The 17,078-nt window shown below is 45.5% G+C and overlaps 1 protein-coding gene across 1 annotated transcript in view; it reads left to right on the top strand.

Annotated features, from left to right (window-relative positions):
- Positions 1-16,386, top strand: part of CDC34 (cell division cycle 34, ubiqiutin conjugating enzyme) — a 35,107-nt gene extending 18,721 nt beyond the window's left edge. Inside the window, exons 2-5 of the mRNA XM_070944442.1 lie at positions 6,816-6,902; positions 9,529-9,626; positions 10,524-10,658; positions 12,689-16,386. Of these exons, the coding sequence (XP_070800543.1) occupies positions 6,816-6,902; positions 9,529-9,626; positions 10,524-10,658; positions 12,689-12,899 (531 nt within the window). The 3' untranslated portion in view covers positions 12,900-16,386. The remainder of the gene's footprint in view (positions 1-6,815; positions 6,903-9,528; positions 9,627-10,523; positions 10,659-12,688) is intronic.
- Positions 16,387-17,078: the final 692 nt, after the last annotated feature.

Raw genomic sequence — 17,078 nt, 5'->3', positions numbered from 1 at the left:
ACTCAAACTAATAAAAATAATAAACAAACAAACAAACAATCCTTGGTTGTATAAACAGAGGCACAGAATCAAAATCACGTGAAATCTTAGTACCTCTTTATTTATTTTATTTTATTTTATTTTATTTTTTATTTTATTTTGAATTTGTATACCGCCCTTCTCCCTGAGGACTCAGGGCGGTGAACAGCCAAGTAAAAACATCAAATACAAATATTAAAATACAATTAAAAGTATATATAAATTTGGCCCCATTAATTAAAAACGATAAACAAAACATTTAAAAACACTTAAAAAATTAGACCTTGGGAAGGCCACATCTGGAATCCTGCATCCAGTTTTGGTCACCACATGACAAAAAAAGATGTTGAGTTTTTTGGAGGGGAAAAAGTGCAAAGAAGAGCAACAAAGATGATTAGGGGACTGGAGACTAAAACATATAAAGAACGGTTGCAGGAATTGGGTTTGGCTAGTCTAGAGAAAAGAAGGACTATGGGGGACATGATAGCAGGATTCCAGTAATTTGAGGGGCTGCCACAAAAAAGAGGGAGTCAAGCTATTCTCCAAAGCACCTGAAGGCAGGACAAGAAGCAACGGATGGAAACTAACCAAGGAGAGAAGCACCCTGGAATTAAAAAGAAACTTCCTTAACAGTGAGGACAATTAACCAGTGGAACAGCTTGCCACCAGGAGTTGTGGGTGCTCCAACACTGGAGATTTTCAAGAAGAGACTGGATAGTCACTTGTCTGAAATGGTATAGGCCAGTGATGGCTAACCTTTTTGCCATCGTGTGCCAAAAGCGGGGGAGTGCGGAGGGGCCCACGCATGCGCGTGCCCACATCCATAATTCAATGCGCCCTGCCCCCCAGTCATGTGCGTGTGACCCCCGTGCTCCCCCCACTTTTGGAACACGATGGGACGGTGGGCCTAGGGAGGGCGAAAACAGCCTTCCCCACCCCCCTGGAAGCCCTCCAGAGGCCAGAAACTGCCCATTTTGTGGCCCATTTTTTGCCTTCCCAGGCTCCAGAGCCTTTCTAGGAGCCTGGGGAGGGCAAAAACGGCCTTTCCCACCTCCCCGGAGGCCCTCTAGAGGCCAGAAACAGCCCATTTTCTGACTTCCAGTGGGCCCGGAAGGCCTGAAAATTAGTTGGCCGGCGTGCGCATGCGCGCTGGAGCTGAGCTAGGGCAACGCTCGCGTGCCCACAGATATGGCTCTACGTGCCACCTGTGGCACGTGTGCCATAGGTTCGCCATCGCGGGTATAGGCCATAGGGTCTCTTGTTTGAACAGGGGGTTGGACTAGAAGATCTCCAAGGTCCCTTCCAGCTCTATTCTGTTTGAGAGATTAGTCTGTGTTGTAGGAAGTTTTACTAGCAAGTCCACTGATCAGAGACACACTCAGACTTCGTCCTGTGCTGTTCACACTGTGAATATACCCTGTGCGTGTGCGCACACGTGTTTACATTAGCATGTCAGGGTTTAAATCCAGGGGCAAAACACACCGTCAAAAAAGGAGCACCTTGTTCCTTAACTTAGATTGGCACATTACGATAAACCGTAGTGGGATGATTCCTTTAATTCTGGCTCAGCATGTTGTCTGGATCCAGCCTGGTGGTTTTTAAACTCTGATTCATGGCTTAGCATGGCAAATTATCTATGTGGCCACTAGGGGGCCTTGATGGATCGTAAGGCTCAAATCAGGGTAGGATAATGCAGGCAATTGAATTTATTCAGCAACCTTTGGTTAAAAAATGCTGATGGAGTTGTATGAATCTAGCGACAGAAAGGAGCCACAGCTGCCTCTAAACCCAAGTTGGTTTCTCTGACCCCCAATCTTGGTTCTCCTGCCCCACTTATCTCATTTAAGTGGGGTTCAGAGCTGGAGGGAAGCACCCCTCTTGCTCCCCTTAACTTAGTGTTTCTCAAGCTTACAACTTTAAGACCTGTGGACTTCAACTCCCAGAATTCCCCAGCCAGCACAGCTGGCTGGGGAATTCTGGGAGTTGAAGTCCACAGGTCTTAAAGTTGTAAGCTTGAGATACGCTGCCTTAGACATTCGGGATTCCGAATTTACCACAAATGGCCAGAGGTTTGATGTTGCCTTCCTCACAATTTGAGGTTGGAGGAAGCCTCTCTGCCAGCAATGACAGGTAGTCCTCGACTTACGACCACAATGGAGCCCAAAATTTCTGTTATTAAGGGAGATATATGTTAAGTGATCTTTTACCCCCCTCCACATTTTACAACTTTTCTTGCCACATTTGTTAAGTGAATCACTGCAGCTGATTAGTTAGTAACCTGGTTGTTAAGTGAATCCGGCTTTCCCCGTCGGCTTTGCTTGCCGGAAGGTCGCAAAAAGGGGATCACGTGACTTTGGGGGACACAGCAATTGTCATAAATACAAACCAGTTGCCAAGCTTCTGAATTTTGATCCTGGGGCCATGGGGATGTTGCAAAGGTCGTAACTATGAAAAACGGTCATAAGTCACATTTTTCCGTTCCGTTTCAACAAACTGTTGTAACGTTTTATACATTTCAGTGTAGGTAGTCCTCGACTTACAGCAATTCATTTAGTGACCGTTCGAAGTTACAGCAGAACTGGGGCGGGAAGTGACTTTCGACCGTTTTTCACACTTACGACCATTGCAGCGTCCCCAGGGTCATCCAATCGAAAATGAGACACTTGGCAACTGACTCCTATTTGTGACAGTTGCGGTGTTTCTGGGATCGTGCGATCACATTTTGCAGGAAGCAAAGTCGATGGGGAAGCCAGATTCACTTAGCAACTGTGTTGCTCACTAAACAGCTGCAGTTGTTCGCTTAACGACTGTGGCAAGAAAGAAAGCCGTAAAATGGGGCAAAGCTCCCTTAACAATTGTCTCACTTAGCAACAAAAATGTGATCGTAAGTTGAGGACTACCTGTACCTCCAATGGCCTGTTGAGGATGGCCGTCAAGCTTTCCCACCATTGCCACGCCAGGCTGCGAGACGTTAAATGAAGCAAAACTTTGAATGCAGAATCTCTCCCTTCTGAGAAAGCTAGAGGCGAATTGCTCATTCTTTGGCCTAAAAGTCTTGCAAAAATTACCATTGCAATCATCTTAGAATATTCTATTCTATTCTATTCTATTCTATTCTATTCTATTCTATTCTATTCTATTCTATTCTATTCTATTCTATTCTATTCTATTCTATTCTATTCTATTCTATTAACAGAGTTGGAAGGGACCTTGGAGGTCTTCTACTCTAACCCCCTGCTTAAGCAGGAAACCCTAGTTTACACCAATCACCATGAGACTGGGAGTTCTAGTCCTGCCTTAGGCATCAAAGCTGACAAGGTGACTTTATTCCAATTACCAGGAGACTGGGAGTTCTAGTCTTGCCTTAGGCATCAAAGCTGACTGGGTGACTTTATCCAATTACCAGGAGACTGGTTCTGCCTTAGTTCTAGTCCTGCCTTAGGCATCAAAGCCTACTGGGTGACTTTGGACCAATCACCAGGAGACTGGGAGTTCTAGTCCTGCCTTAGGCATCAAAGCTGACAGGGTGACTTTATCCAATCACCAGGAGACTGGGAGTTCTAGTCCTGCCTTAGGCATCAAAGCCTACTGGGTGACTTTGGGCCAATCACCAGGAGACTGGGAGTTCTAGTCCTGCCTTAGGCATCAAAGCTGACTGGGTGACTTTATCCAATCACCAGGAGACTGGGAGTTCTAGTCCTGCCTTAGGCATCAAAGCTGACTGGGTGACTTTATCCAATCACCAGGAGACTGGGAGTTCTAGTCCTGCCTTTGCACGGAAGTGGCTGCATGACTTTGGGCCAACCCCTCTCTCTCGGCCCAACCTACCTCACAGGCTTGTTGGGAAAAATAGGAGGAAGAACGAATATTTAGGGTAGGTTTGCTGTCTTAAGGAGCTGTGGTGGCGCAGTGGTTAGAAAGCAGCACTGCAGGCTAACTCACCGCTCACTCCATGAGTTCGATCCTCACCAGGCTCAAGGTTAACTCAGCCTTCCATCCTTCCGAGGTGGGTAAAAGGAGGACCCAGATTGTTGGAAGGGCCAGAGGCTGACTCTGTAAACTGCTTAGAGGGGGCTGTAAAGCACTGTGAAGCGGTATATAAGTCTAAGCGCTATTGCTATTGCTATTAAGGTTTTTTTTTAAAAAAAATGTATATATAAAATAACAAAGCGTTGAAATGACTGCTCTGCTTGTTGCTGAGCAAGGACAATTTTGGATCTTGCTATCCCCAGTCCAGCGAGTTCTTAGCCACCACCGCCAAATAGAAGAAGATCCCTTCTGCTTTATTCAGTGTGCCCCATCACACTTCCCCCCTCAAACCCTTGTGAGTGTGTGCCATCCTCAGCTAGCACGGTGTAAGACGCCGAGTTTGACAATTGCAATCCGCGTTGCAGGCAGTTCTGCCCTTCCTCTGGTTTTTAATCACCTCGCAACTGCCCTGCGAGGTAGGCGAAGCAGAGATCGAGGCGGGCTGGATGGATTTTTGTCCCTGCGTTCCTAACCGTCCCTCTGCCCTACCTGGCAACTCCTGTGGCATCTGCCTTACAAACAGCATTGATTCTTTCCCAAGCAGTGTTGTCTTTAAAAGAGAATATTTGTAGCTCAGGGTCGAACTGTGAGGTCCTTTGTACTCTCTGTGCTTGGTTATTTCCTTCCAGACGTTTCATTACCCAACTAGGTGACATCATCAGGGCTAGCAGGGAGTGGGGTTTGCCCTCAGTTTATGTTCTAGTGCAGTGTTGCTCAACCTTGGCAGTTTGAAGATGGCTGGACCTCAACTCCCTGAATTCCCCAGCCATGACTTGCTTGTTGGTCTGACGGTTAAGACCAAAACACCTTCCCGCCAGCAATCAACACCCAGATGAGCCGAGATTAATGCCGAGATTAACATCAGGCCAACCGTCAAGAAGTCAACAATACCTCAGTCAAGGAACTGCCAAGTATGTGTGCCAGAGGTGGCACGCACAGCCCTCTCTGTGGGCACGCATGCCATCACCCCAGCCCAGCTCCATCGGGTTTCTCCGGGGAAAGAGAAGGAAAGAGCCTCTCTAAGAGCCTTGGTGGTGCAGTGGACTAAAGTGCTGTTAAAGTAGCACTTAGCTGCCAGCTGCCTGCAATTACTGCGAGTTTGAATCTCACCAGGCTGAAGGTTGACTCAGCCTTCCATCCTTCTGAGGTAGGTAAAATGAGGACCCGGATTGTGGGGGCAATAAGCTGACTTTGTATAAAAAAGAACACCACTTGGGGGGGCCCAAAAGCCCTACTAAGCAGGTATATACTGAGTGGCGTAGGAGGCTAATGCCTCCTAAGACAGCATTTAACATCCAGTTGCCTGCAATTACTGCAAGTTCAATTCTCCCCAGGCTCAAGGTCGACTCAGCCTTCCATCCTTTCTAAGGTGGGTAAATTGAGGACCCAGTTTGTAAGGGCAATAAACTGACTTTGTATAAATATACAAAAGTATGAAGGCTGTTGCTTAACGCATGATAAGCCACCCTGAGTCTCCAGAAAAGGGCGGCATATAAATCGAACCAATAAATAAATAAATAAACAATAAATAGGGAGGGAGGGAGGGGGAGAGAGAGAGAGAAACATAAAGAGGGAAAGAGAGAAAGAGAAAGAGAGAAGGGGAAAGAGGGAGGGAGGAAAAGAAATGATATTACAAAAGTTTTTCTTTTTTATTGTTGCTAAACGTAATATTTCAAAAGCAGGAAAAAAAGGGGCATAAAAGTCCATTTATCACGTTTTTCATAGAACAATGAGCTGAACTCTGCCTTGTTTATCATTATTTTAGGTAGTAAAACCTCAGTATTCAGGTTAAATTGCCGTGTTGGCACTTGGCGATAAATAAGTGGGTTTGGGGTTGAGGTTGGGCACTCGGTCTCTAAAAGGTTCGCCATCACTGCACTAGAATATAAATGGAGAGCAAACCCCACTCCCTGCTAAAACTGATGATGTCACCTAGCTGGGTCATGAAACATTTGCAAGAAAACAGCCAAGCACAGAGAGCACCAGGGACTCCACATTCCTTTTCTTTCCTCTTCCTCCTCCTCTTCCTCTCCCTCCTCCCTCCTCCTCTCCATAAACCCCATTCCCTTGTAGCACTGCTATTGTTACTTAGTTGGGTCATGAAACGTCTGGAAGAAAACAAGCACAGAGAACACCAAGGAGTCCTCAAAGTCGTCCTTGGCAAGATATATTGAAGGAAAAGGGAAGGCCTGAGTCCTCCGGGAGTAGGGCGATATATAAATCTAATAATCTAATAATAAATAAATCTAATAATCTAACCTTCCGCTGCGCTCTTAAGACATCAGGCTGGCCTAATTTTTCCCTTTTTTCCTTTATAAAACGCAAATTTTAATTCGTTTTTAATTTATTGGGGTGTTTTAAATCTGTCTTCGGCCCAATTGTTTAATTCGGTTTTATTCTGTTTTTAAATTTTGTATTTATGTGTTTTTTATCTTGTGGCTGTTCACCGCCCTGAGTCCTTCGGGAGTAGGGCGGTATATAAATAAAATAAAATAATAAAATAAAATAAAATAAAATAAAATAAAACAATAAATAAAATAAATAAAATAAATAAAATAAATAAAATAATAAAATAAAATAATAAAATAAAATAAAATAAAATAAAATAATAAAATAAAATAACATAACATAAAATAAAATAAAATAAAATAAAATAAAATAAAATAAAATAAAATAAATAAGGCATTAACAAAAATTGTTGTTAGGATGCCTGGTGTTGCTACTCAGTTCTTGACACATCTTCGTCTCTTCCTCCTTTCTCCACATAGGCTCGGCTCAGATTTCCCATTGATTACCCGTATTCACCGCCTGCCTTCCGATTCCTGACCAAAATGTGGCATCCCAACATATATGAGGTATGTTCTTGTGCCAGGGCTGGACATGAGCCTGACGTCAGCCGTGGTCTTAATTTGCAAAGTGGATAAAGTACCTCAGTCCCTTTTGACTCCCTTATACTCAAGTATCCTACCAGAATATTTGTCAGTATTAATTTCAATCTTTCTTACTGGGTCTCTCTGGGGCCCAGAGGATCGACCCCAAAGCAGTCCTAGGCTGCAGCAACAGACATTTACTATCAAGATCATGCTAAGTGTTGGCAGCTCTTTGTACTGCACTGGTAAGACCACACTTGGAATATAGAGCCTTGGTGGCGCAGCGGACTAAAGTGCTGTTCAGTAGCACCAGCTGCCTGCAATTACTGCAAGTTCGAATCTCCCCAGGCTCAAGGTTGACTCAGCCTTCCATCCTTCCGAGGTAGGTAAAATGAGGACCCGGATTGTGGGGGCAATAAGCTGACTTTGTATTAAAAAAAAGAACACCGCTTGGAGGGGCGGGCAAAAGCCCTACTAAGCAGGTATATACAAAAGTATGAAGGCTATTGCTTAAAAGCATTGTAAGCCGCCCTGAGTCTCTGGAGAAAGGGCGGCATATAAATTGAACTAATAAATAATAAATTGAACTAATAAATATTGCATCCACTTTTGGTCTCCACGATATAAAAAAATATATATGTTGAGACTCTACAAAGAGTTCAGAGAAGACCAGTGGTGAAATCTGAACCAGTTTGCTGGCCACGCATGCATACTGCGCGCCGAACACGCACTGCAGGCGCAATTCACACCAAATGTGCACTGTGCGCATGTGTAGTACGCGCCAAAAGGCTTGGGAAGGTAAGTAGAACAGTGGGGGGGGGGAATCAGCAGTGGCGCGAGATTGTGGGAACCTTTTTAAAAACCTTTTTAAAGCATTTTTTACTACCAGTTCGGGCGAACAGGTAGTAAAAGATGCTTTAAAAAAGTTTTTTTAAAAAAAGGTTCCCACGATCACAGCTCTGCCGCACAATCGTCGGAACCTTTTTTAAAAAACTTTTTTAAAGCATTTTTTTTACTACCTATTCGCCCGAACCGGTAGTAAAAAAAATGCTTTAAAAAAAATGGGGAAAAAAAGGTTCTGACGATCGTGCGAGACAGCTGGGGATTTTGGGAACTTTTTTTTTTAACCTTTTTAAAGCATTTTTTTACTACCGGTTTGGGTGAATAGGTAGTAAAAAAATGCTTTAAAAAGTAAAAAAAAAAAAAAAAAGGCTCGGATGATCACAGCTGTGTCGCACAATCTGAGCCTTTTTTTTTTTTTTTTTTACTTTTTTAAAGCATTTTTTTACTACCTATTCGCCCAAACCGGTAGTAAAAAAAAATGCTTAAAATGTAAAAAAAAAAAAAAAAAAAGTTTGACGATCAGCTGAGCGATGCACTATTGACGGATTTTTTTTATTATTATTATTTATTTATTTATTTATTTTGCTTTTTAAAGCATTTTTAACAACCGGTTCTGAAGAACCAGTAGTTCGGGCGAACCAGCTCAAACCAGTAGCATTTCACCCCTGGAGAAGACCAACTAATTAGGGGCCTGGAGGCTAAAGCATACAAAGAACAGTTGCTGGAATTGGGTATGTCTAGTTTAATGAAAAGAAGGACTAGGCGTGACACGATAGCAGTGTTCCAATATCTCAGGGGTTGCCACAGATAAGAGGCAGTCAAACTATTCTCCAAAGCACCTGAAGGCAGGACAAGAAGCAATGGGTGGAAACTAATCAAGGAGAGAAGCAACCTAGAAATAAGAAGAAATTTCCTGACAGTGAGAACAATTAATCAGTGGAACAACTTGCCTCCAGAAGTTGTGGGTGCTCCATCACTGGAGCTTCTTAAGAGAAGCCATTTGTCCAGAATGGTACAGGGTTTCCTGCTTGATTAGTGTATTGGATTAAAATAACAGAATAACAGAGTTGGAAGGGACCTTGGAGGTCTTCTAGTCCAACCCCCTGCTTAGGTAGGAAACCCTACACCACTTCAGACAAATGGTTGTCCAACATCTTCTTAAAAACTTCCAGTGTTGGAGCATTCACAACTTCTGCAGGCAAGTTGTTCCACTTATTAATTGTTCTAACTGTCAGGAAATTTCTCCTTGGTTCTCGGTTGCTTCTCTCCTTGATTAGTTTCCACCCATTGCTTCTTGTCCTGCCCTCAGGTGCTTTGGAGAATAGCTTGACTCCCTCTTCTTTGTGGCAGCCCCTGAGCTATCGGAAGACTGCTATCATGTCAACTCTAGTCCTGTCTGCCAGTACCCCAAATCTGGGTCATAGGTTGTCTTTTTTAGGTCGGTCATAACTTCGATATCCCCTTAAGCCAGAGGTGGGGAACTATGGCCTCTTTTATGACTGGTGGACTTCAACTCCCAGAGTTTCCGAGGCAGCCATGCTGGCTCAGGAATTCTGGGAGTTGAAGTCCACCAGTCATAAAAGGGGCCATAGTTCCTCACTTCTTCCTTAAGCCATTGTATGGCTCTTTGACCCCTGTATGTTTGGTGAATATATCCTTTGTTTACCCATGAGGTAAATCATCTGGATTTTGAGCTAACGTTGTGTGAACTCAGCTTGTGCGTGCGAGAACGAGCGTGCATAGCAGACACATAATTTATACATTCCAGACAGGAGATGTTTGCATTTCAATCCTACATCCTCCAGTGGATGACCCACAGAGCGGAGAGTTACCATCGGAAAGGTGGAACCCTACGCAGAATGTAAGGTGAGTTTTCGTTCCTTCCCTCTTAGCTACATTTAGAATAGAATGGGAATGGAATGGAATGGACAAACTAGCATATTTTTATACGGTATGGGAGTATAAGACATACCGGAGTATAAGACGCAGCTTAGTTTTTGGGGAGGAAAATAGGGGAAAAAAATCTGCCTACCAGGTACGGCTAGCATCCTTAGCTAGCATCCTTAGTCTGGTCAGCTTCAGCACATTAGTTTGCTAGTTTTTTATTCCCTGCTTGGGGATAAAAAACAGCTTCTAAGGCACAGCTGAGAGGAAGCAGCAATGAGAAAAGCAGGCAAAATGTGGGAGGAGATCGCTTCACTCGGCTAGTGCCGAGTTAGGGCTGAAAAAAAGCTTCTAAAGAACAGCTAAGAGTCGGAGCATAGCGCCTTCACTCACTAGCGCCTCGTTAAAGCGCTCGCTAGTGCCTCGTTAGGGCTGAAAAAAAACTTCAAAAAAGCTACATTCGGAGTATAAGACGTACCCAAATTTTCAGCCTCTTTTGGGGGGGGGGGGGGAAGGTGCGTCTTATACTCCGAAAAATACGGTAAGCGATCAGTCTTAAATCAACGGCTACTGTGTTTCCCCAAAAATAAGACCCAGCCGGAAAATAAGCCCTAGCATGATTTTTTTCCCTGAATGCTCATAATATAAGCCCCAACCCCAAAAATAAGCCCCAGTTAAGATCGTCAGCCAAACGGACGCGTTTAGTACCGTATTTTCCCAAAAATAAGACCTAACTAGAAAATAAGCCCTTAATGCGTCTTTTGGAGCAAAAATTAATATAAGACCCAATCTTATTTTTGGGGAAACACAGGTACCTATGCTTAAATTAAGCTGCATTGTTTTAATACACTATTTTTTAAAAATGTTTTCCCATATCAGAACAATTCTTCTTAGTGTGATCTCACTCCTGAATGAACCAAACACTTTCTCTCCTGCAAACGTTGATGCTTCGGTGATGTACCGAAAGTGGAAAGAGAGCAAAGGGAAGGATCAAGAATACACAGACATCATCAGGTTAGTAGATCACCCAGCTTTGGAGATGATCTGATCACTCTGCACGTCTCCCAGTCCTGCGTTTACTACAGTTAGTCCTCGACTTACGACCTTAAAGGATTTGCCTATTACGGTCATAAATTGTAACTGACCTGGTTTTTGTTTTTTTAATTATTACCTTGTTTGCGGAGGTCATTAAGCAAATCCCCATGGTCATTAGGTGAATCGTTAAATGAACCCATTGTTTGCCACTGAGACATTTTTACTGAAAACCAGAAACAAACCCTGATTTTCAGCAAAAACTAAATTGCGATGATACAATTGTGGGACCTTGTCAATGCAGGCCCATTGCTAAGCACCCAAAATACATCCACGTGACCCCGAGGGGTGGGGCTACCGAAACTTCAGCAATGGGCCATAAGTACCTTTTGGGGTGTCTGCCATAACTTTGTACAGTTGCTAAATAATCAGTCATAAATTGTTGTGGCTGTACGCGGCCTGTGCAGCTAGTAGCTGATTCCGACAGCAAGGAGGCTGGTGTGGTGCTGGGCCAGCAGCCTGTGCAGCTGGCACTCGAGTCAGACAATGAGGAGGCTGGAGAAGATGTGGTGCCAGAGGCAGGGATTCAGCCAGGGCCTTCAGAACCTCCAGAAGCTCCCTTAAGTGAAGAGGACAAAGAGGAGGAGCCTCTTCTTGATGCAGGGGTGCGTAGAGCTGCCAAAAGGCAGGAGTGGCTCCTCAGGAGGAGGTCTCCTCGAGAGTAAGGCTTGGGGCTAATTGGCCACTCCCTTAGCCTATTTAAGGAAGGATGACGACTGATGCAATTTGTAGGGAACAACTTAGTTCACATACCTTCATGTCTTGTCTTGCTTATCTTATCAGCTTCCTGCAAATTGCTTCTGGGCATTCTGCCAACCACAGTAAGCTTTCAGTATTATTCTTCGAATTCTTGGCGGCTGTTAATGCAGTTAATTAAAAGCCGTTGTTGTAAAAAACTGGTTTATTTAGTAAACTAAGGTTTGTACAGACTTTGTGTGTGCTGCGTTCTTTGGGTCCGTAGCTGGGGCAGAACATAAATTGAGGACTTACCTGTATGCTGTGCATCCCTACAGTTGCCTTGGGGACTGCGCAGTCTCTGCTCACAGATACTGTCCCAGTTCATTCTGTGCCACGTTGTGACGTTTGCTAATCGTGGTTTGTCGACTAAGTCGTGGTTGGGCAGAATGCCAGATAAAAACCCTGGATTACAAATCATATGTCTTTGTTCAAATCATATGTCATTTCAAGTTTAGCACCCTTTTGGCCCAAAAAACAACAACAACAACAACAAAAAAAGGCATGCGCGTGCCAGCCACCTGGTCTTCGGATTTGTGGCGCTCTGGCGCCTGTACATGCACGCACGTTCCAGTTTGTGCACTCGGTGCCGAAAAGGTTCGCCATCACTGACCGAGACTTATATAGCGCTACATAACACTTCCCAGCCCTCTCTAAGCGGTTTACAGAGTCAGCCTATTGCCCCCAACAATTTGAATCCTCATTTTACTGACCTCGGAAGGATGGAAGGCTGAGTCAATCTTGAGCCGGTCAGGATCGAACTGCTGGGACAGTAGAAATGCAGAGTCAGCCTGCAATACAGGCAGTCCTTGACCTACGACCGCAATGGAGCTTAGAATTTATGTTGTTAAGTGAGCTTTCCCCCATTTTACGAATTTTTCTTGCCACATTTGTTAACCGAATCCCTGCAGTTGTTAAAACAGTAAACCCGGTTGTTAAGTGAATCTGGCAATCCCCCTTGACTTTGCTCGTCAGAAGGTCTCAAAAGGGGATCCCGTGATCCTCCCGGGATATTCTGCAACCGTCATCAATACGAGCCGGTTGCCAAACCCTTTGAATTTTGATCACGTGACCATGGGAGATGCTCTAAGGGTCGTAAGTGTGAGAAACGGTCCTAAAATCACTTTTTCCCCCCCAGTGCTGTGGTCACTTCAAACAGTCATTAATCCCAACTCATTCTAACCATGGCTCTTATAAATGACCTTCTCCCTTTCCAGGAAACAAGTGCTGGGAACCAAGGTGGATGCTGAAAGGGACGGAGTCAAAGTCCCCACCACGTTAGCGGAGTATTGCGTCAAGACCAAGACGCCCGCCCCAGACGAAGGCTCCGACCTCTTCTACGACGACTATTACGAAGACGACGAGATGGACGACGAGGTGGAAAGCTGCTACGGGGACGACGACGACTCCGGCAACGAGGAGTCTTGACGAGGGATTCCCTGCCCCGTCCCCCTTCTTCCGCCGCCCCCACTTCCTTCTCCCCCTCTCCCCCTCCCTCCACCGCTGCCTCCTGCTGCTGAACCTGATAGTAGCAATAAATTACCTGACTCATACTTGAACCCAGGATGCAACCGGCTGAGACCTGGAAAACCCCGTTCGGCCCCGAGACAAAAGGACCCAAAAAACTCTACCTCAAAAGGAAGACTCGGCTTCTGCTTGACTGGGGAGGGGGTGGGAGATCTCCCAGGGGGCTTTCAATTCAAGTGCTGTGTGTTTTTTGGGCTTCGAATTTTTATTTTTTAATTTCCTTTTATTCGGGGAGGATTTGGGTGGATGGAAGCGACTCCTGATTCATCCCGAGCTGTTGCTCCAGCCGTCTCGGCGGGGAGTTTCGGGGCCCATCACCAAGGAAGCAGACGGTCCCTTTCAGGAGGCAGCAACCGAGTGCGAGGTTTGGAACAGCTTTTGGTGACGTGGGTGGTTTTTCCTTTAACAAACAAAAAAAAAAGCAAAAAAAAAAAAAAAAAACGCAGGCCAAGAGATTTGGGGAGAATTTCTAGCGAGGATTTCCTAACTGTAAGCAGGCAGGTTGGGGTGACATTATTGGCCAGCCCTGTGTTTGTATAGTAGAAGCAGGTATTGTGAAGTGGGTATTTCCTTCTGGTTCGCTCTGGAGACGAGGGCGGGAATTCTCTTGGAAGTTTTTTTTCATGGGAGAAAGACAGTTCCTTCCTTGAGCCAGTTCTGGAGCCAATTCTCTCCAGACCACAGGGGTCTCGGTTCCGGCGCTCCACCAAACTTCCGTTTGACCAAGATGGCCTCCATGATGGTTTTAGCTGCTTTCTTTCTGCTTTCCTTGGCTTGACTTCCTTTTGGGGAGAGGCCCCAACTCCCCGGCGAGCAAAGGAACGGAGAGCAAGGCACTGCCTGTGGGGTTCCTGGAGTGAAGGAGGAATTGGGCTGTCGGTTGTGCATTGTTGCTTTGGCGTAGAGCTAAAACAGAGCCAAAAACTATGCACCTCAGTTCCTAGAGAGCTCATTGCTTGATGTGGGAGAGGCACCAGAGTGGACAGAAGGTAGAATAAATATATACCTTCTATACCAGCTTCACCAAGTAGCATCTCCTTCTGAAGCTCACCTCCCTCCTCTTTTTTCCCCGGTATCTCCAGCAAAAGTTATGTAGCTTTGTAGGAGGCCACAGCTCTGACTGAGTAGGCCCATACCTACAGCCAAGCATAGGGTTCTTCAGCCAGGACAAATTGTGGGGGGGAAGCATGGAAGAGAAAGGCCTTTGGTCTTCCCCCTCCTCCTACAGGGTTCCCACTCCTGGTTTTCAGTATAGAGAGAAGACCCCAGGCCACGTTGACAAGACAAGTCACTGATAGGAGAAAGAGACTCTGTCCAGCCTGGATGTCTCCCCTTGAACCCAGAGAGAGAAGGTAAAAGAGTGGATTAACAAGGCCAGCAGCCAATCCTTGAATTCCCTCAGAAATTTCCTCAGATGTTCCACATCTGCTCAGAAAAATCTGAAAGACCCCAGTTCTAAAAGACTGAAGACACTCTTTAACACGGGGATCTCCAAACTTGGCAAACTTTAATAAGACTTGTGGATTTGAATTTCCAGAATTCCCCAGCCAGCCTGGCAGTTGAAGTCCACAAGTCTTAAAAGTTGCCAGGTTTGGAGACCCCCTGCTCTAAATGGACCCACTGGTGGCAGAGGTTTTTAATGTAGGGCAAAAAAAAACAGCCAACCCACCTCCTCCCAACTTCCCTTCAACAGAGTCTTTGATGCTGAGTTGGGGGTGACTACTTCCTGCCCACCAGACATCCTGCTTTAGACCGGTTCCTCTCCCCTCTGATGGGTGGAGATCCTACAAGCCAGAGTGTGTGGCCCATAGCCATAATCACAGAGGTCACTTTAGTATCTTACCAGGACTTCCATCCTCTGGACCAGAGAACATGCTCAGCTCACCCCTCCAGAATATAGGAAATTCGGATGGGGTGATCAAGCTAGCTGAGATCCCCTCATAGCTGCTAGTCTGAAGGCTTCAAATCTCAGCCAGAGGCCTTGGTAAATAGCATAACCGCTAACAAACCACGATAGTTGAAGATCTCCTTTGGCCTGCTTGAGGGAAAAACAAGCCATCCCAGAGCCTCCAGGAATGGGAGGCATAGAAGTAAAACAGTAAACAGCATATGAAAGCAAGGGTAGCAGGACAAGCTATGATTGGAATGTCTTTGAATATTAGTAGCTTGGGGTGGTAGTTATGTTGTTGGTTTGAGCTCCGAGCTTGGCAATTTGGTTGCAGATGTCTCGTCCCCATTCGAGGAGACATCATCAGTGTGCATTGAAGATTAACTCCTCAAATGGGGACGAAACGTTTGCAACTAAATCGCCAAACTTGGAGCTCAAACCAACAACAGAACAAGCTATGATTCCCATTCCTTTCCATTGCTACCTCACTTAGACTCCAAATCGGAGGCAGCTCTGGGAAGAACAGAGACCCCAAAAGAAGCCACATCAAACCCACCTCCCCATTGGAAATCTTTTCTCAATGGGAAGTTTTCCTGGTAGGAGAAAGCAGAAGTAATGATTGTCTCGGCCTCACAAACTTATAGTACCTAAAGAAAGCCTTAACATGGTTTCCCCCCTCAAATTGTCCTGCTTCACCTCTTCAGATTACACAAAAGCGACCAACTGCAGGCTAGTCCTGAGGGCCATAAACCACCTTCAGAGCCTCAAACCAGTCCCATGTGGCAACCGATTCTCTGGTTCCCCCATGCCACGTTCATCCTCATTGTTGAGGGAGTTCCAGCTAAAACAAACACGGTTTTAAGTTTTGGATGGAATGAGATCCTTTGTAGAGACATGGGGGGGGGAGGGAAATGTCCCCTGGCTTCTCCACATATTCTAATCCAGCCATTCCTTGCTTGGGTTCAAGGGCCAAGATGGCTGTTGCCAAATCAAGGCCCCTCCCATTTAAGTCTTGTAATCACAAATGCGATGTAGTTCTCGGATTGCAGGGGATATGCCATGATCTGGGTTATCGGGTCATCTTAAAGCACATTTGGCCTATTGCATGTGGAAGAGAGACTTTTCCCCTCTCTTGCGAAGGGAGGCCGACTCAATGCAGTGTCAGATGAATGATCTCAAGATGCACCTGACAGGAATTCAGCATCTAGGACGGTCTCCTTAGTTTCCTAACGGCAGCCATGGCTGGACCACACAGCCTTCCCCATCATGTTCTCCAGGAGGAACTGGGCCCGGTCTACTGAGACTCAAGAGTGGTCCGTTCCAAAATAGCCCATGCAAGATTGTAAGGTGTTCTAGGAATGCAAGCACCCAGCGCAGCTGTCCCTCAGCACTAAGAGAGCCCCATCTATAGAGCTCCCACAAAGTTCTCCTGTATCTTCTAAAACAGTGTTTCTCAACCTTGGAAGCTTGAAGATGGGTGGACTTCAACTCCCAGAATCCCCCAGCCAGCGCTGCTGGCTGGGGGATTCTGGGAGTTGAAGTCCACCCATCTTCAAGCTTCCAAGATTGAGAAACACTGTTCTAAAAGTAACTGCTGTACTTTTCTGTTTGAAGTCTCTCTCAACAGGAACTTAGCACAGAAAATAGTATCCAGAAGAGGTAAGACGCCTTAGGATGGTGTTTTCCCATCCTTGGGAAATTTTTAAGGCACGTTGGACTTCAACTCCCAGAATTCCCCAGTCAGCATGGGAATTCTGGGAGTTGAAGTCCACACGTCTTTAAACGTTCCCGTGGTTTTGGGGAAACGCTGCCCTAGGAGATAAGATCCCACCCCAAGGACATCTCTTTGCCAGGTTCTGTTGCTCACTTTCATGACTCCCATTGCAGGACAACGTCACACCTGACTTAGCCAGGAAGGTGGTTCTAAAATAAATAAATCTGCCAGCACCAGCAAGTTGTATGGAATCTGCTCTCTCTCATTCTCTCCTGCATTCTTTCCTTTTGAAATTGTATTCCTTTTGAGCTCATGCTTCCCCCCCCCCCGATTCCCTCCCCAAGGATTTGACGTCCATCTTTTAGAAGGGGGGGAAATTGCCCACTTCAAAATGGCCTCCACTCTCTGCTGTAAAAAAAGGACTGCTAAATCCAAGTTTTCCTTTTCACAAGCAAATAGGGGCGGGGTGGGGGTGTCT

Source organism: Pituophis catenifer, unplaced genomic scaffold, assembly GCF_029215685.1.
Source record: "Pituophis catenifer annectens isolate HBS135680 unplaced genomic scaffold, rPitCat1.0.hap2 SCAF_1, whole genome shotgun sequence".
Taxonomy (NCBI): Eukaryota; Metazoa; Chordata; class Lepidosauria; order Squamata; family Colubridae; genus Pituophis; species Pituophis catenifer.
This window is presented reverse-complemented; position numbering and strand designations above follow the sequence as displayed.